General features: G+C 54.0%; 1 protein-coding gene across 1 annotated transcript; it reads right to left on the bottom strand.

Moving 5' to 3' along the window:
* Positions 1-3,148: 3,148 nt before the first annotated feature.
* Positions 3,149-18,093, bottom strand: PTCH2 (patched 2). The gene is made up of 22 exons (XM_068961705.1): positions 18,022-18,093; positions 17,429-17,621; positions 11,047-11,236; positions 10,870-10,939; positions 10,647-10,738; positions 9,706-9,901; positions 8,990-9,111; positions 8,704-8,851; positions 8,496-8,627; positions 8,260-8,415; positions 8,084-8,176; positions 7,692-7,817; positions 7,482-7,600; positions 7,036-7,384; positions 6,631-6,943; positions 6,396-6,538; positions 6,132-6,312; positions 5,747-6,027; positions 5,521-5,658; positions 3,974-4,116; positions 3,788-3,887; positions 3,149-3,415 (listed from the first exon to the last, which is right to left on the bottom strand). Exons 1-22 carry the CDS (start codon positions 18,091-18,093, stop codon positions 3,149-3,151), a joined length of 3,624 nt encoding a protein of 1,207 aa, XP_068817806.1.
* Between the last annotated feature and the right edge of the window lie 1,150 nt (positions 18,094-19,243).

The raw sequence follows: 19,243 nt of genomic DNA, 5'->3' as shown, positions 1-19,243 counted from the left end.
CGCGGTTTGGGCACCCTGAGTGGAATTTGCACAGACCGTACGTTTCAAACAGGTACTGTCCCTCCAACAGTGGACAAACCCCCGTGGGGCTGGAATTTAAGCGCGTGAAATCGTCTTTTCGTGGTGCACTATGGGTATGCAAATTGAAGGCGGCTCCGCCGCTGGGTAACGCCACTCACCCGCCGGGCCGGGCGGCGCTGTGGGCACTTCAGGGCTGCAGCTCTCTCTCTTTGCGGGACCCCCAGGAAACCGACGCTTCCTTACTGAGGGTGACGTTAAAGCCCTATCATTTCATACCTGCAGACCTCGAAACGGCATCCAACTTATCTGGAAGGATAGTTCCATTGAATGGCAGGTGGAAACGAGTTCTCGAATAGCCTCTGTGAAGTCGTGGGAGGTGAACATCGAAAGTAATTCAGCCTGTCTGGAGTAGGGTGTGGTGTGTCTGAATGAGGGTGTGAATCTGGCCATTAGCTGTCTTGAGAGAGCTGGGAAGATGGCAGAGGCTAGATCCAGTTAGGCCTGAAAGGCCTTGGTTTGATCTTGTTATGATCAGCAGTGGGGAGCCATGAAATGGTGTTGAAGTCAGAGGGCTGAGTAGTGTGCAGTGCCACACAGGGTGGTTTGCCCTGCAAACACTGGAACTTGTCCCCAAGACTGGCTGTGGTCAGTGCCGTGGGACTGACTATTCCTGGGGCGGTCCCGCTCCAGTTGGCTGGAATCCTTCAGCTAGTCCCATATCACGACACTGCTCAGTGTTTTAGGTTTATTCACTAAGCATTTGATCAGAACACAAACTTTCAACATAGCTAAAATATCACAAACTACACAAACAGAGAGCACCTATGAGAAGCCAGGCCATTTCTTACATGAATATTTCACTTACAATCCTACATGGAAAAACCAGCAGCCTACAAAATGAACTGTAATCTTCCATTTCACAGATGAAGACGCTGAGGCTCAGAGAGGATGTCTGATTTTTACAGCTCACTCAGCTGGTAAGTGGAACTGGGGGTAGGGGGTGACGACATCTTTTGCACTGTTACAGCCTGGTGAGCTCTCCTGCCCTACCTCAAAGCTGCTCCATAGTGACCCAAACACCACTGGACCCAAATCCAGGGTCTATCTCTTGGGCATACCGGATGCACCCCCTACCCTTGGTTCCAAGCCAACCACCTTCTCTTCTTTGATTCAGTGTTGATTCAGCTGCAGTAGATGTCTCCCCTCTCCACTCCCAATGTTAGGTCAGAACATGATTTTCCAGCCTTTGGCTTGGTGGGGTGGGGTGTGAGAAGGCAGTGCCTTGGGGGTGGGACTGTTCCTGGTGAGTGTGTGGCTGTAGCCCAGGGTGTATATGTGTGTCAGCTGAGACTGAGCCCTGGGATAATTGAAGGGCACTAAAAGACCTCTCCCTCCCATCCATCAGATGAGACTACACCCAGGGTTGTGGCCAGAATCGTCCAGACCTCTGTACAGTGGGATTGTTCAACCTTTACAGAGCAAACAGCTTAAAGATAGTGCCTCACTGGTTGCTAGTCAAACTATGGTTTTTCCAGTAGTTATGTACAGATGTGAGAGCTGGACCATAAAGAAGGCTGAGTGCCAAAGAACTGATGCTTGTGTCTGTGGTGTTGGAGAAGACTCTCAAGAGTCCCTTGGTCTGCAAGGAGATCAAACCAGTCAGTCCTAAAGAAAATCAATCCTGAATATTCATTGGAAGGACTGATGTTGAAGCTGAAGTTCCAGTCTTTAGCCATCTGATGTGAAGAGCTGACTCACTGGAAAAGATACTGATGCTGGGAAAGATTGAGGGCAGAAGTGAGTGACCCAGAATGAGATGGTTGGATGTATCACCAACTCAATGGACATGAGTTTGAGCAAACTCAGGGAGACAGTGGCCAGGGAAGTCTGACATGCTGCAGTCCATGGGGTCGCAGAGTCAGACATGACTGAGCAACTAACCACAGCAGCACTGGTTGCTAGTGCAACCTCAGTTTCTATAGCCCTACGGATCCTCTGCTGTCTGGACAAAGATGCCTCTGGGGCACCATGCTGACTACTGACTTGCAGAGGCCTCTGCCTTAGAGATTGGTCTGGGCACAAAACTCCTAAAACACCCTCCCCATCTCTGCTTCAATTGGCCATATATATATATTTTTTATTTTCGGTCATGTCAAGAGGCTTGTGGGATCTTAATTCCCCAACCAGGGATCAAACCCAGGCCCCTGGCAATGAGAGCACTGGGTCTTAACCACAGGACCACCAGGAAATTCCCTTGGCGCTTGGTTGATCTGCTTCCACTTCACCTCTCACCTGTTGCCTGACTGTGTCCCTCTGCCCATCCCCCCAGGCTGCTGGAACAGGAGCTGGCCAATGAACCTGGAGAGGAACGCGAGGCTGGACTGTGATGGCTCTGAAAGCCGCACAGTAGGGTTTCGACACCAAAAACGTGTATCATTTTTGTACTAAGCACTTCAGCCAGACCATGTTACCAAGTATGTGACCAATGCATTTGCTGCACATCATCTTCATTTGCCACGTGAATAAACACACAGGACTAGAGGGCTAGGACCTCAGGCCCTGACACTTCTATGTGCAAACTCACAGCTATACAGACACAAAGGACCAACGTCAGTTGAGATGAGTTCACATAGAATATATTTCACTCTTTTAAAAATAAAACTTTCAGCGTAGCTAACATCCAAACTACAAAAATAAACATCTCCATATAAATAATTTATGTGGTGAGAGATGGGCGGGGATACAGAGCGCCTCCTCAGGGGTCACCAAGCAGCGGGGACCAGGCCCAGCAAAGGGTGCTAACGATCCCTCAGCTTGGTCTGCTGGGGACAGCAGTGTCAGAGGGGAGGGGGGTCTGGGCTGCACTGCAGCCTGAAGTGCTGGCTTTTACCCCACCCAGACACAGACCCAGGCCCAGAGGAGCCGGGCATGCAAGGCTGCTCATAGCCTAGACAGTGGTGGCTTTGTGTGGATTTCGGGCAGGTCTCCGATGGCCCGGTCAGGGGAGGGGATGAGGTGGCCAGAGCAGCAGGGCTCCCCAGGAGTCCGCCCTGTCTTCAGCAATGCCCCACTGCTTCCCAATGACTTCACGTGGCCTCAATGGAGTCTCCATGCTTCGGCTGCTCTTTCACCCAGTGGCTGGACACAGTCCCCTAGAGCCGAGGTTGCTGGGGCCATTGGCAGCTGGTGTGGCAGTAGGCGACCATGTAGGCTCCTCAGAGGCTGGGTGGATGTAGGCACCAGGCAGTGGGGGTGGGTGGAGGGCCACAGTCATGGAGGTAGTCACTCTGGCAAAGCTCTGGGGCAGGGTGGAGGGTACCCCCCACCTAAGCCCTCCTCCCTGCGGAGCTGGGGGGCTCAGGACCTCTGCGCTCTCCTTGTACATCTGTACCACCTGGGGGGAAACAGCAGCCCCAGTGAGCCTGGGGGCTACTGGGGACTCAGCCCCCTTCAGCAACTTCCTGGTTGGGAAGCTGGGGTCTTTGGTGGCTCCCAGCAGGAGACAAGAGCTAACAAGGGACAGGATGTTGAGATCAGGGGCCAATCCTGCACCTAAAGCCTAAGGTGGATCTCAGGAAGAAGTCAAGAGGGCTGAAGGGCATGGACATGATGTCTGGGCAAAAGAGGATGCTGCTAACTTCAGCTGGTGGTATTTCATGGGGAAGGGCCCCTGTGAGTTGAACCCTGTCTATTGGCCACTGACGGTGTTTTGTCTTGGTTCTATCCCACCCCGCCCCGTGGGCTGGGAGCAAGATGGTGTGGTCACCTCTGGTGGGGGGCCCAGGATGGACAGCAGTACCGGCAGCAGCACGAGCCCGTGGAGGAGGCCCAGGAGTGTAAGTATTGTCAGCACCATGAAGAAGTACCTGGGGGTGTTAAGAGGGGTCAGCCCGGTCAGGTCCTGTATCCAGTGCAGGCCAGCCCTGCCTCCTTGCCCTGAGCCCTCCCCTACCTTACGATGAAGTCAAAGTTGGAGCCAGCAAGCATGATCAGACCTAGCAACGTGGAGATGGCCCCATCAGTCACTGGGGCAAATGTGCACTCCAGGGCCCGGGCAGCCCGCAGGTTCCGGCTACCCTGAGCGGTCAGGAAGCCCTGGGGGAACAAAGTCATCCTGGAGCTGCTCCTTGACCAACCATGGCCAGTTCATCTATGTCCCCAGGGCTCACTCATTCCTGGCCCACAGAAGGCCAGGTGAACCGAGTTCCTGGGAACTGTGCAGGACCCAAGCACAAGTCCATGTAGGAAACCCTGTACAGATGAGTGAGATGTTCTGTGTGTGCTTAGCCGCTCAGTTGTGTCTGACTCTTTGGGACCCCATGGACTGTAGTCCACCAGGCTCCTCTGTACATGGGGATTCTCCAGGCAAGAATATTGGAGTGGATTGCCATGCCCTCCTCCAGGGGATCTTCCCAACCCAGGGGTTGAACCCAGCTCTCCCACACTGCAGGTGGATTCTTTACCAGCTGAGCCACAAGGGAAGCCCAACCTATTCTAGACATCTCTGTCTCATTCATCTAGCTCAGCTGGTAAAGAATCCTCCTGCAATGCAAGAGACCCAGTTCGATTCCTGGGTTGGGAAGTTCCCCTGGAGAACTGAACCACTCCAGTATTCTGGCCTGGAGAATTTTATGGACTGTATAGTCTAAGGGGTGGCAAAAGAGTTGGACATGACTGAGCGACTTTCACTTTCACTTTCTTTCAGACTAGGTTGGCCATCTATAGCCTGTCCCATGTTTTTGTAAATAAAGTTTTGTTGAAACACAGCCGCACCCATTCATGCACCTGTCATCTACGGCTGCTCTTGTGCTACACTGGTAGAAAGAACCTATGGCCTGACAAGCCTAAATATTACTATCTGATCCTTTTCAGAAAAAGTGTGCTGATGCCTGGTCTAGGAGGGACACTTCTCAGGGTGGCATTTCAGAGGCTTTCTGATTCTTTCTTGGTATTTTTCTGCATCCTGACTTTTTTGTCCCCCAAGAAGTATATGTTGTTCTTATAATCAGAGAAATAATAAGGATTTTATGGGGGAAGAATGAAGGAAGCTGTTTGTGGGGTCTGGCCAGGTTTGTGTTGGAGCTCCCAACGGGTCCACTGCCCCCACTCCACCCCCACCCCTCCTCTGCCAGAGAACCGGAAGCTGTGGGAGAGGCCAACCCACCTCTGTTCTGCATCTCTGTCCTGGAAGGATCTCCCCTTACGCTCACTCATCTAGCTACCACCCCATCTCCCTGATTCACAGTAAATCCATCCCAAGTAACTCTCAGTTCCCATTTTCTCACCTTCCATTCTGTCCTCATCCCATTCTGGTCAGGCCTTTGTCTCTCCTCTCTACTGAAATGGCTGTCTATTCATTTATTTACTTGTTTATTATTTATCTCTACACTCTTGAAGGTAAAGTGTGTCTGTATTGTTCTCATCTCCCCAGTACTGAGCACACAGTATTTGTCAAAAACTGAATCAGCTGGCCCGCCCCCTCCTAGTGCCTGTGCTCACCAGAGCCACGTGGACGGTGAACTCGACACCGATGCCTACGGAGGCCACAAGAATCACCACTGGGATGGCACTCAGCTTGATGCCCAGGAAACCCATGATGCCAAAGAGCTCCACAGTCATCATCGCCAGGACCAGTACCTGGGGAGGGCAGGGCTCACCTAGGGCTCCTGGGCAGGGCAGCTGGGGGAGCTATGGGTCCCTCTAGCCCCACTCCTGCAGGACTCACTATGAGCGCAGCCGTCCAGGGGTTGAGCAGCAGCAGGGCACAGACAAGGAAAGTGCACAGCAGCAGGGTGCAGACCGCCAGCAGGAAGCAGCGCCGCAGGCCCAGGTACTGCTCCCAGAAGAGGAAGGGGGAGCCACTGGGGTAGGCACGCACCCCGGCCCGGCCGGCCTCGGCACATGCCGCCCGGGCCCCCTCGATGGCCTCCACGAAGTCTGCAGTCTTCTGGAGGCCGCGCAGGAGGAAGGGGAACTGGGCAAACTCCAAGGGCTGGGCCGCCGGGACTGTGGAGGGAGGGGGCGGAGGGAGAGGGAGGGGCGGCCGGTGAGCATGGGCAGCAGTGGGCAGGGCTTCAGGGGAGGGCAGTTAGGGCTCCCCCGGGACTCACTGCGAAGATTCTCCCCCGTGGTGTCGTACTTGTCATGCAGCCACTCGGGAGGTGGGGGATAGAAGTTGGCCTGCGAGGCTGCCAGACCCAGGGGGTCACTGCTCACCCACATGGTCAGCCCCATGTAGAAGAGCTCGGGTGGGATCAGCCCTTCCTTGTCCACCAGCTTCTTGGTGGTCAGCTGCAGAGGCAGAGGGGGTCAAGGCTGGGCCCACGGGGCCTGGAGCCCCTCTGTGCTCCCCTGCCCTCTGGTCCTCTTCCAACCTGGCTGAAATCTAGAGGCTCCTGGGCATCCCCGGTCTGGACGAGCAGCTTGTATGCCAGGGCCCCATCCTCAGAGCCATTGCGGTATGAGTGGCGGGTGATGCGCCCAGAAGCCCAGTCCTGGTCAAACGCAGCCTGGATTCCTGGCAGAGGATGGGGAAGGAGTCCAGTTGGACTGTGGGCTCTGCGGGCTCCTGCCGGCCGCAGCCTCCCTGCCCATCTCCTCGCCTCTCACCCTGTAGCCAGTCGCGATAGTAATGCAGCCAGGTGCGGGGTGCCTGGGTGGCTGGTGGGGGCAGCACGGCCTTGAGGGAACTGAAGCGCTGGTGCAGATCAAAGAGGGCGCGTTGGGAGTGGGCGTAGTCAAAGCCACCCTGTGTCACCAGAGCCACCTCGTACAGAGAGAAGTACCTGAGCTGGGCGCTCAGGAAGGCATGCTCCTTGGTGCCACGCGGCACCACATCAGTCAGGGCCAGACCGTCCTGCACCAAGGTTGCTCCATAGAGGCTCAGGCCCAGGAGAGCCCCAAAAAGTACCAGGACTACAGCCTGTGGGAAAAGGCGACTAAGCTGGAGGCCCAGAGACATCTAAGAAGTCTGTGCCGTGTCCCACCTCGACCTGCCCGGGCCTGGAGGCTTACCTTGGTGTGGGACTGGAGCAACAAGGGTGCAAACTGAGAGCGGGCGAAATGGGCAAGACTCCAGCAGGCACAGGGCAGGGACTTGCAGGCTGCCTTCTGCCCTGTCCCCTCCTCCTGTCCTAGAAGGTCCCGTGTGGACCCTCCTGGGCTGAAGAGCTCAGAGCCCAAAGGGTCAGAAGGTGGTGGCACCAGGTGGGCTTGGGGAGGCAAGATGGTGACCACATGTTGGGTGCTGGCTTCACAGTGGGCAAAGGCTTGAACTGTGGCAGTCAGGTGGGCAATGCCCACTGGTACCGTCCCGTTCCCCAGCTCCTGGGGCAGAATCTGAATCACCCGAGCAGAGCAGGGGCTGGAAGAGGCAGAGAGGGGGCGAGGGTCTGGAAATGGTGCCAAGGGGACAGGACAGGATGGGGCTCAGGAGGGACGGCCCGGTGGGACAGGGGTACCTAGAGAAGCAGCAGAGCACATCCAGGCGCTGGCAGTGGCGCCGGTGCAGGTCCAGGCTGAGGACCGCTGGGAAGACAAGCATCACGGCTGCAAAGTTGCAGCCCACCACTATGGCTGCCTGCGGGGTGGACAGGAGGGGCACAAAACCTGGGTGAAGCCCACCAGGCTCCATGCCCACCCGAGCCTGGGCTCCATGGGTGAGGCCTCACCTGCAAGGAGAAGGCCCGCAGTGCAGGGATGGGAACTAGGGCAGCCATGAAGAAGGCAACCATGTTGTTGATGGACGTGAGTGTGACGCTGGTGCCCATGCGCTGCAGACACTCCCCCGTGCGCTCCTGCCAGGACAAGGCCGAGTGAAGAACGGCAGGGGAGGGGCAGGAAGCACACAGCAGCTGACATTTATTGCCCTGTTCTAAGCACTCATATTACCGATCCTCACCACAACCCTTACCACACAAACACTATGATTACCCCTGTTTACAGATGAGGAAGCGAGGCACAGAGAGGCTTATTACCAGCCCAAAGTCACTTAAACCAAGAGGCTCTGAGCCCCTCAGCAGCATGGCCTGGGATGAACCCAGGCAGGAGGACGAGGCCTCACCTGGAGAGGGGTGCCAGGTGGAGTCTCTGTGAAGGCGTGTGCCAGCAGGAATATGTCGTCCACGCCGATGCCCAGCGCCAAGAAAGGCAGCACCTGGAGGGGCGTGGGGGCAGGCAGTTGGAGGATCTGAGCAGCCTGGGCTGTGGGCCCCAAGTCTGCCTGTAGACCTGGCCTACCTGAGTAGTGGCAGCGTTGAAGGCAATGCCCAACAGGGCACACAGCCCCAGGCCCGAGGCCACTGCCAGGGCCACCAGCAGCACCCCAGCGAGGCCCACTGCACCCTGGGACTGGGCACAGTCCCACCGCAGCATCGTCACACAGGCATAGGCTAGCTGTAGGGAGAGAGGGCAGTCTGGGATAGGGGCTCCCAGGTGGGGCTGGTGGTAGGGGACAAGGCGCCAAGAGGACCCACCATGAGCAGGTAGCCCCCCACCACGCGGGCAGTGCTGACTTCAGAGAAGGCGTGCAGGATGTCGTCCAGGGTGGTAGAGGAGAAGGCGTGGATCTGCTGGGACGCATTCTCAGGCAGGGCCTCCTGGGCCAGCTGGAGGGACAGGGTGGTGTGAGGCGCAGGAGGAAGCAGCGTCCTCGGGCGCTGCGCTCGTTGGCTCCATGCTGACCTGCACAAAGCGTCGCTGCCAGGCCTGAAGGACCGTGCCGGCCTGCTCCTCGCTCCAGCCGATGTCGTGCGTCTGGTAGTCACCCCGGAAGTGCTCGTAGAGCTGGCGGGGGCTCATTAGCAGGAAGGTGCTCTGCAGGGCCTCTGCCCTGGCAGTGGTGTAGGAGAAGCAGGAGTCAGGGCTGGTCTCAACGACCAGGAGGGCATGTGCAAGGGGCGTTTGCCGGAGCTGCCTGGCATCAGGGTGTGGCTCCCCATGGCAACTCCCGGGGGGGGCGGTGGTGTACCTCAGCAGGTGTCCTTGGGGGTCTCTGGCCATGCCTCCCAGCAGCAGCTCCTCCTGCCAGTGCATAAACTTGTGGGAGAAGCCATGGCAGCCCCCACTCAACTCCTGAGCCACGTTGGGAGCCTGGAGTGGGTGGAGAGAAGCTCGTTACTCCAGGTCCTACTTGTGGGTAACTAGGTGTCTCTGGGCGGGCACCTCCAGGAACCATGCTTGCCACGGAGCTCTGTGGGCCTGGGGTGTATATACTGTTGTGCTGAGCCTCTTGCATGCCCTGTAAGCTAACAGCTAGAGTCTGGCAGGGAGGAGGCCACAAGAGGGAGCAGAAGCCTAGAAACAGGCTGCAGGGAGGAGCTGGCTGAACTTTGGTGGTTTTGGGAAAAGGTCCACATTCACAGGGCCACACAGACAATCAGGAAACTGGGTATGACCCCCATGCTTATCTAATTTGTCTTGTCTCTCTGTACACATGTGTTTTGATGAAGTCCAGCCTTTCTGGGCTTAGCAAAAGCCAAAAGGATTGATATGCTACTTGAGGAGTCCTTAGGAGAGCTGAATGGGAATGGAAAACTCTAGGTGTCGAGTGCAGTGTGGAGAGGGAAACAGTGTCCAGGAAGTATGGGGCAGAGGATAGGGCAGTCTGTTGTCTCCAGGAAAAGGGGAACATGAGGGGAAAGGGAAGGAAATAACCTTTCCCCAGCAGACCTGGCTGGAACCCACCTGCCTGCTGTGATGGTTAGGGGCACTAGGTGGGCAGTGGAGGTCGTCAGGGTGCAGACAGGGCCGCCCCACGTAGGCCTGGCCCACCTGTGCCTTGTCTAGCAGCTCCCAGAAGCCTTCAAGGGAGGCAAAGGGGCCCAGCTCCTCCAGCAGCTGCTCTGGGTCCAGGTTGGTCCACTGGATGTCTGGGCGGCCCCTGCAGGGAGAGCTTGTGGTTGGTGAGGATCAGGGATCAATGCCCATCCTCCAGACTGCTGCCATGGGGCCCATGGGGTACCCACCCCACTCCTAGCTGCTCATCTGTCCCTCTCTGTGGAGGCTCAGTCCAGCAGGTTGCTGCAGTGAACTCTGAATGGATACAGGAGCTGAGATGGAACTCAAGACAGATGGTACTTAACACAAGGAAAAGACCCACAAAAGCCCCATTTCACTCCTTCCCAAACTGTCTATTCTTGGTTCTCATACATAACCATACAGCCGCTTGCCTGTAACAGGTTTTCTTTCTGGGCTGGGCAACAGCTGAGTTGACACCTAGCTAACTCTCCCTGGCAAATTCTCTTTCTGGGGATCTTTTCTTTAAAAAAAAAAAAAACTTTAGATTTTATATTGGAATACAGCCAATAATAATGTTGTGATAGTTTCAGGTGGACAGCAAAGGGACTCAGCCATACATATACATATCCATTCTCCTGGGGATCTTTTTTCTCCTTTGTTCAGATCTTACAGATCTTCGTGTTTTATCTAAATAAGACAGGCCTGCCTTTCCTTCGGAGGTGAGGAGAAGGGGGATGAGGAGAGAGTCCTGAGGCTGCCTGTGCTCTGACCCTGGCCTGGCTGGTAATCAGGCCCTGGTGAGCTTTTGCTCACCATCCCTCCTTTCTGTTGGGGAAGTCCTGGCAGGGGATGAAGCAGGGCCCGGGAGCAGCAGCAGCGGCACTCACGGCAAGTAGGCAGAGCCCCCTTGGAGTTTGGCTCCCTCCCAGAAGCAGTCGAGGGGGGTGAGGATCACGCAGGGAAACAGCTTTTCAATCATCTGCCAGGGACATCCCAGGCCAAACATCAGTCCTGCCCCCGCAATGCCCCCTACTCCACCCACCCCCACCTCCCCTACTGCAGAGAAGGCTCCACTCTACCCTGTCTCAGAGAACAGTGCAGGAGACTCACCCGCTCAATCATTCCATTTTCAATTAGGGGAACTCCTGACTTGTAGCAGATTTTGTTCAGATCCCAGGACCTGCAATAGCCAGGGGCATAGGACGTCAGTAGAAGAGGCTGACTCCGGCTCCAGCCCTGCTGTGGCACCTCTCACTCCCAGCTGCTCGGGGGCTCAGCCAGACTCACTTTCCATAGAGGGATACTTGCACTTTACTGGCGGTGAGGGCTGCCTGGAGGTGGAGGTCAAGTGCCTCAGGCGTGAGGACGTTCTCTCCCTCCTGGCGCGGGGTCTGTATCAACATCTGGGAGGTATACGCAGCCTCCTCCCCCAGCTTCTCCTTGGTGTATTCCAGTTCCTGGCTCACCCGGCTGCCCACTGCCAGAGCAGAGAGAGAAAGCTGGGGGGCAAGAGCCTCGGTGGATCCAAGCTCCAGGGAGTGTGAGACCCCAACTCTGGAGGCCTCCCAGGACAAGTGGGAAAAACTTCTCCTTGATGGCCCTGCTGAGGCCCCAGGCTCCTGGCCCTCGTTTCAGAATCTGGAGTGGAGAGGCCCAGCTGTGTGGCTCTTTGGGACTCTTGTGAGACCTAAGGTTTCAGCATGAACCCGGCTGGCTGTGTTTAGAGCAAATAAGTTAAACGTGAGATCCACAGGAGCGGGGCCAGGGTGGGGCTTTGGGGGTCCTGGTAAAAGGGCCCCCACTCAGTCTCTCTGTTCTGGCGGGGAGGACAACGAGGGGCAAAGGGGCCAACAGGGAGGCTGCTGTTGGAGGGTCTCCTGAGGAACAGGTCTAGTGCTGGGGCTGGCTCCTAGTTCAGGTTGTCCCAGACAGTGGTTTATATCCATGCACCTTTCTGCAAACTGCTCTGTAAAGAGGGTGGGTGGCTGGGTCAGTGTCTGGCAATAATGGCTCTGTAGTGGCACAGGTGAGGGGGGATCACATGGCCTTTCAGTGTGGCGCTGCCAGCAGACTGCTTCCTCCCAGGAAACAGCTCCAGGCCCCTGGCAGAGGTGGCATCAAAGTGGGCTGGGGGAAGAAGATACCGTTCACCAGTTTCTCAGGCTAGACCCTGAGGAATCCCAGGACCAGGTCTGCCTCATCTTCTTGATCGAGTCCTGCATTAGCCTGGCTGCGGAGGCCAGCTCTGTACCAGAGGCCTGGGGAGGCGGGGAGGTTTGCGGGATGCTATGACTTGACTGTGGTTTGGGGGAGGCAAGGGCTAAGGCCAAACCACACCGGAGGCTTGGTGGACTTGGCCTGGTCTTAGGCTCAGTTCTGCTTTCCCCGATCTGGGGCCTCTTCCTGTAGGTCACTGCCGCCCCTGGGCCCACTGGACTGCTTCTCCAAGACTCCAGTCCCACTTGGGATCATCATACCTGCCCCCATCTCTTTCAAACCCACATAATCCTCTCACTCATGAGAGCCCCAAACCCTTGGTCATGTTCATCACAGATTCACTCCTTTGCTCATCCCCGCTCCCAGTCACATTCCTGACCCTCCCATCATGAACAGTCTCACACAGCCATTCTGCCTTCTCTGCTGTCAATTCCACATACTTCTTTTCTTCCTTTCCTGACTCCCCTCTTCTGCACACCTGTACCGCAGTGTTTATTTCACCAGGCTTAGGCCAGAGCTGCCACAAGGAGGGACAGGAGTAGAGGGCAGAAATAAGCTCCCCAGAGTAAGGGAGTTTGCTGAGGGGACTGAGGTTTGGGAGAAAGAAGCAACCAGACAGAGCTAATGAGGAAGCAAGAGAAAGGGACAGGCATAATTTAAAACAGTATCAAAGGACTTCCCTGGTCGAGTGGTTAAGAATCTGCCTTCCAGTGCAAGGGGCATGGGTTCAGTCCCTGATCGGGGAATTAATAAAACCCCACATGCCTTGGGGCAACTAAGCAAGCCCACCTGGCTCAATGAAAGATCCTGCATACTGCAATGAAGATTCCAAGTCCTGCAACTAAGACCCGACACAGCCAGGTAAATATATGAATGCTAGAAATAATAAAATCGAGTATCAAAGAGAATAAGGAGTCCTCAGAGAAAATGAGGAAGAGAAAGCTATGTTTTGGCTGACAGTGATGGTGACAGTTATGAGGACAGATGAACGGGGTGTCCTGTGCAGGCCAGAGGAGACAGCAGGTGTCGGGGAGCACAAAGGCTTCCGAACAGACCCGGCTTTGGGTCTTGGCTCTGATGCTGGGGGTACTTAGTCTCTCTGACCTGCAATTTCCTCATCTGAGAAATGGGGACAATGCCCACCTTGGTGGACTGAGAATCAATGTGATGGGATTTCCCTGTGGGTCCAGTGGTTAAGAATCTGCCTGCCAATGCAGGGCACATTGGTTTGATCCCTGGTCAAGGAAAATTCCACGTGCCTCGGAGCGACTAAGCCCATGTGTCACAACTACCGAGCCCACACCCGAGAGCCCACGCTCTGCACACGAGGAGCTGCTGCAACGAGAAGGCTGCACGCCGAAACTAGAGAGTAGCCCTTGCTCCCCGCAACTACAGAAAGCCTGTGTGCAGCAACAAAGACAGCGTGCAGCCAAAAATAAATAAAGACACAGAACTAAACATGAGCAAAGTACTTAGGAAGTTGTCCAGGACCCCAGAGGCACAGATACGGAATTATTATTCAATAGTTGCTGGGAGAGAAATGATGTGACAGACACATGAGAAAGAACTGAAGAAAAAAAGAGACTGTAAGTAAGTGGGGAGAAAGGCAGAACAGGGGAAGGAGACTCAAAACCATCACATCTGTTAAAGACTTTACAAAAGGGATAATATAATTGGTTAGAGCATGGATAGAGTCCACTTTATAGGTAATCCAATAAATGCAACTTACCATCTTTCAACCATCTTGAGATAGCATCACGACTCAGTGGACATGAGTTTGAGCAAACTTCAGGAGATAGTGAAGGAACTTCAGGAATGCTGCAGTCCACGGGGGTCACAAAGAGTCGGATATGACTGAGCACACACGATATTGCAATATGTTTCAGGACCCACGGAAATGTTCACAATCTTCGGTCTATAAATTTCACATGTAAGGACCTGTAAGCTTTTGTAGGGACTCAGGCTGTCTCTGTATGAAATGGGAGCCATGGGAGGTTTTGAGCAGAGAAGTTGAGATGACCTGGCTTTTTCATCACCTAATATACTCCAGAGCTGAACTGTGAATGATGAACAGGAGTTGGCCAGGGTAAGAAGCCAGGGAAAGGGGTTCTGGACCAAGTGTGTGCAGGTAACTGTCAGGGGCTCAGCACTGCTGGGCTGCTAAGAGGGAGGGAGAGACAAAGCTGGGTAAGCAACCTAGAGTGTGCTACTGGTGCTGCTAAGTCGCTTCAGTTGTGTCCAACTCTGTGCGACCCCATAGACGGCAGCCCACCAGGCTCCCCCGTCCCTGGGATTCTTCAGGCAAGAACACTGGAGTGGGTTGCCATTTCCTTCTCCAATGCATGAAAGGAAAAGTGAAAGTGAAGTTGCTCAGTCATGTCTGACTCTTAGCGACCCCATGGATTGCAGCCTACCAGGCTCTTCTGTCCATGGGATTTTCCAGGCGAGAATACTGGAGTGGGGTGCCATTGCCTTCTGCTAGGGGGCTTGAACTTGATTCTGGAGACTCCCTGGAAGCCAGTGGAGAGTGGTGGAAGGACTCTGTGGGCATGTGCGTGCTAAGCCACTTCAGTTGTGTCTGACTCTTTGTGACCCCATGGACTGTAGCCCACCAGGCTACTTTGTCCATGGGATTCTCCAGGCAAGATAGTGGAGTGGGTTGCCATTCTCTCCTCAAGGGGATCTTTCCGACCCAGAGATTGAATCCGGGTTTCTGGCATTGCAGGCAGATTCTATTAAGGGGTCACCGTAGCATTAAGTACCAAGGGAAGCACTAAGCAGAGACTGGCTGACTTGGTCAGATTTAGATTGCACCACAGGAGGGAGGTGTGGAGGCAGATTTAAAGGTGAGGGGAAAGGGCAGTCCCTTAACAGACCTAGATTTCCTGGGCCATCCTCAGAAAGGCCTAGTGATTCAGAGCAATTGGGCCCCTCCCCAGCCTTAGGAGCTGAAATCTGATGAGTCTAAGAAGTCAGTCACTTATAATTCCACTGTCTTTGCCAAGTGAAGGATTTAGACATAGGATGCTATACAGTTCTTGCCAAAATAACCAAATGGGAAGTCTGTGAGGGTGAGTGGTGGGAAGGGGTGGGTAGTAATATTTTCCTCACTTTCAAAAAAGGTGTGCAAGATAGGCATGACTTCCCTTTTCCACCATGGCAGCAGCCACCTTGGGAGAAAGTGTGATAAACCTGAGGGCAAAAGCCCAACATACAGAAGAAGGCAGAGGAGAAAGACAAAAAGAACTTTTTGCCGATGTCCTTAGGTTGCTGAATTATCCATGGTGGAACTTCTCTTCTCTCTACTGCTAGACTTCGAGGAGGGAAATAATAAATCAATCCTCTTCCTTTCTCCCTCTTTCCCTTTCTCTCTCCTTAATGTGGCTAAATGCATTCTGAATGATACAGTAAGGAGTGTACTGCCAGGCCTTAGCTAGAGTGACTGCTACCAGGTTGGGAAGAAGGGATCCCTTATGAGAGAGGCTGAGAAGAAAGAATTTTAATTGTTTAGTAACCAATTAACTGAGTAAGAAGAACTGAGACTGACTCTCAAGGTTTCAGCCTTGGGAATCTGAGTGAATACTGGTTCCACCAACTGATACATGGCTGTCACCTGCCTTCTAGACAGAAGGGCTGTATGTTCCTTATCTTCAGGGACAGCTCCAATTTCAAACCATTTCTATCACTGTTTCTGAAAGTACTAGTTGGACTCTACGTTGTGATTTTTCTTTGCTTTCTTGTTATTATTTTTTTGGCTACACCACCTGGTTTGCAAGATCTTAGTTCCCTGACCAAGGACTGAACAGGGCCCCCGGCAGTGAAAGCACAGAGTCCTAACCACTGGACCACCAGGGAATTTCCTGGGATTTTTATTTTAGAGAATTTATCTCTGAGTCCTTCACCTTTAACACTGACCAGGAAGGAGAAGTCACATTCCAAATCTCACCATGGCAAAGCTGGAGAGTCCAGAAATCTCAGAGCTAATGCCACGCTTCTCTCCTTGCTTTCTGTATCAGCAAAATAGGAAAGGAATGGAGAATACCTTTCAGTCCTCATTGCCAAAGGTATTGCTGGAAGAAGCCTCAGAGAAAAGTCCAGGTCAGGATCACTGCTTTCAACTCACCTCCAGCCCCAATAGAGAGCAGAGTGATGTTCCAAAACAATGGAAAAAGACCTAGGAATTGATTCCTGCCCTCTTATATGACCCTCCCACAAAGATCACCAAAAATCCAGTGAGATCAAGCCTGGCCTGTGCTGGAATGCAGGAGAGAGGATGAGGAAACATGGAGGTTCAAGCAGTGTTTAGACTGGGAAGGTCTGGGGAATGGAGAAGCAAGAAGGGGTGGGAGACAGCCTCTATTGTGGCAGGAAATCCAAGAGTCATTTGGGACCACCCAGGCAGCAGTGGTGTGGGTGGGGGTAAGTGTCTGTTCCTGTATGCACATGTTTGTCCTGGGGCTGGGGGCAGGCAGGCAGGCAGGCACAGAGAAACATCTGCTCTGGACCCCAGGGCTGGCCTGGAGTGTGTATAGATGTGAGAGTCTGCAGAGGGTGGGGGTAGGGTAGGATGAGGTGTGGGATCCTAACAGGCAGACAGGCTCCAAGAAACATCTGCTCTGGATCCTCAGGAGTGCCAGCATTTAAAATAACTTAGGGGTGTGAGAGTCTAACCTGGCTCTGCCTTTGGGTGTGGGCCAGGGCTGGGGGAGGTTCAGGGGAGCCCACAAATGCAAATTTCCCAGGAAAGAACAGAGAGGAGTTTGACTCTGTTAAAGGGTTATCATACCAGGCCCCAGGAAAGGAGAGTTATGTCAAAACTATTAATAAGAAATCATTTTAATCTAATGCTTCCCTTAGGAAGTGAAGATCTGGTTCCATTTGACTCCGCTGTTGCCTCAAAGTGCAGATTCTGTGACACTTTTCCGCTAAACGCTTGCAGGGGGCCTTGGTGTATGGGACCTCTCCCTAGAGGCCTGCCAGATGATTTATCAGTTCCCCCAGCCTTCTAGTTCTAATACTTCTATTTCTCCTAGTCAGATGTGATCTCTCTCTGCCTTCTCTTATATGACACAATTGTTTTCTGCTTTGTGTTATATTGTATATTATATCACACCATATATTTTACTTTCCTTGCTACTGAAAGATGGGTTTTGTTTTAGTTGCCTTGCAGACACTGCAGTGCAGTCAAATACCTATAAAAGATTGCCAATAAATGCTAAATAAACACACATACACTCACCGGCTCCATATGCCTGCTCACCAGGCTCCACCATCTGCATATGTCCGTTTATGGGTGTGAGAGGAGCAGTGCTCCCAGATGCCCAGGCTCTGGCAGGCAGGTGCCCCCTCCACCCAGATCAAAGCCCACTAGAACTCAATAGCCAGCTTCTCACCCTATTCCTGTCTTGGGCTTACCACATCCAAGCAACTACAGCCAGTGCCCACAACTCACCTTCCACCCAGAGCTGTTCTAGGTCTGTCTCAATGATGGCCACGCGGAGACCCAGTGCTAGGGCCCCAAAGGCCAGCAGTCCCAGGAAGAGCACTTTGCCACAGTGTCTCTGGATCCCGCAGCCCAAAGAGAAGAGCAGGCCCTGGAAGTAAGCACGGAGCCAGAGCGGAGCCTTCAGGCTCCCAGCTAGGATCTGGGATAGAAAAAGAAGGGTCAGCCAGGCATTACTGCAACCACCCATGAAACCTTTCCCTTTTCTCCTTATTCCACCCTCTGCCAAGCTCTGGCTTCTTGGTTTCTGGATGCAAGACAGGGAGGACCTACACAGACACAGGCACAAACTTGGAAAAAATTTAACTCCATTCCCTGCCTCCCACCCAATACAGACTTGAAGAAGGCATAGATTCATTTTCTGAGATAGGATACACACACACACTCACACACCGGTTCTCAGGTGGACTGGGGTCGACACAGACACCCTCTCTCTCACTGGGCAGATGCTGAGGACACACACACACACACACAGTTTTCCCAAGATTTAGGATTTACACTTTGCAGACCCGGTTCCTTCTTCCGCCTTCCCCTCCACTCACCTGGGGTGTTGCAGGTCGAGCTGGGGGTGTGTAGCCCGGGGGCAGCTCCCCGAGAGGTGGCGGCCGAGCCATGCTGGCGGGTATGGGGGGGCATGGGCGCCCCCAACCTGCGTTATCTGGGAGCCCCCATAGACTGGCCTGGTCCGGTATACCGCTGAGCTACGAGTCGGAATTCAGCCGGGCCGCTAAGACGCGGGTACGGGTGTGCAGTCGTGTCCGCGAGAGTGAGGAGTGGGGCAGTGCGGCTCGGGGCGCACAGCCGGAGCCGAAGTGGGTCCCGCGTGCAGGAACTGGCCCGGCACGGCTGGGGTCGGCGACCGCAGTGCCGAGGAAGCGTCTGCAGTCCTAGAAAAAGGGAGCGGGCTGGGGATACGCCCTCCCATTGGCTGAGTCTCTCGCAAATTACCCGGAGCCTAGCGGCCGGATCTGCAGCTAGGCAACGGGGCCGCGGGGGGGCGGGGCAGGAGACCACCCAGGCAGGGCCACCCTTTGCCTTGCTTCCCTGCCCGCGGGTCCGCCGGGCCCTCGGGGAGCAGAAGGGAGGGAGATCCTGGAGAGGCGAGGCGTTGGCCAAATGTAAGTCAGGAGAGATCAGTGCTAAGAGGTGTCGACCCAGCCAAGACCCAAAGACTTCTTTCTACAGTTCTCTGCGTGCATTCTTTTCCCATTCAGTTCCTTCTCTCCACTGAGGCCATAGTCATCTCTCTAAAATGCAAATCTGATTATAGCCCCAAAACACAAAGCCCACGTGGAGTACAGGGCCCTGCAGGATCTAAAATCTTCTCTCCCATAGTTCCTTCACACCTACCCTGTGTTCCTTCCAGCCTTGCAGAGTTACACGGAATTTCCTAAATCCACCATGTTATGCCATGTATTTCTGCCTTTGTACATGTTGGGGCCCTTTTGCTTTGGCAGACTGCCTTCAAAACTGAACTTGAGGGAACTCTGTGGCAGTCCAGTAATTAGGCCTTTGCACTTTCACTGCCAAAGTAACGGGGTTCAGTCCCTAGTGGGGAACAGGCTCGAGTGGTGTGGCCAACCTCCCAAAACCAAAAACCAAATCAAACCAAAAAAACCCTGAAACTGAGATGAGTTAACTATGTCCCTTTGAAGCCTTTCTTGATTCACACCACCCTCCTAACAGATAGTTGCATCTTTCTTTGTGCTCCTTATAACACTTAATTTATATATTATTGCATTTGATACAATTTATGTACTTGAA

Source organism: Capricornis sumatraensis, chromosome 2, assembly GCF_032405125.1.
Source record: "Capricornis sumatraensis isolate serow.1 chromosome 2, serow.2, whole genome shotgun sequence".
Taxonomy (NCBI): Eukaryota; Metazoa; Chordata; class Mammalia; order Artiodactyla; family Bovidae; genus Capricornis; species Capricornis sumatraensis.
This window is presented reverse-complemented; position numbering and strand designations above follow the sequence as displayed.

Excerpts from the sequence above, each read along its gene's own strand:
- PTCH2 (XM_068961705.1), bottom strand. The coding sequence starts at position 18,093 with ATGGCTCGGCCGCCACCTCTCGGGGAGCTGCCCCCGGGCTACACACCC. Across the intron at positions 8,852-8,989 it reads CCCCAAGGACACCTGCTGAG|GGCAGAGGCCCTGCAGAGCA; the intron begins GTACACCACCGC and ends CACCACTGCCAG. Across the intron at positions 4,117-5,520 it reads TCACCGTCCACGTGGCTCTG|GGCTTCCTGACCGCTCAGGG; the intron begins GTGAGCACAGGC and ends TTGTTCCCCCAG.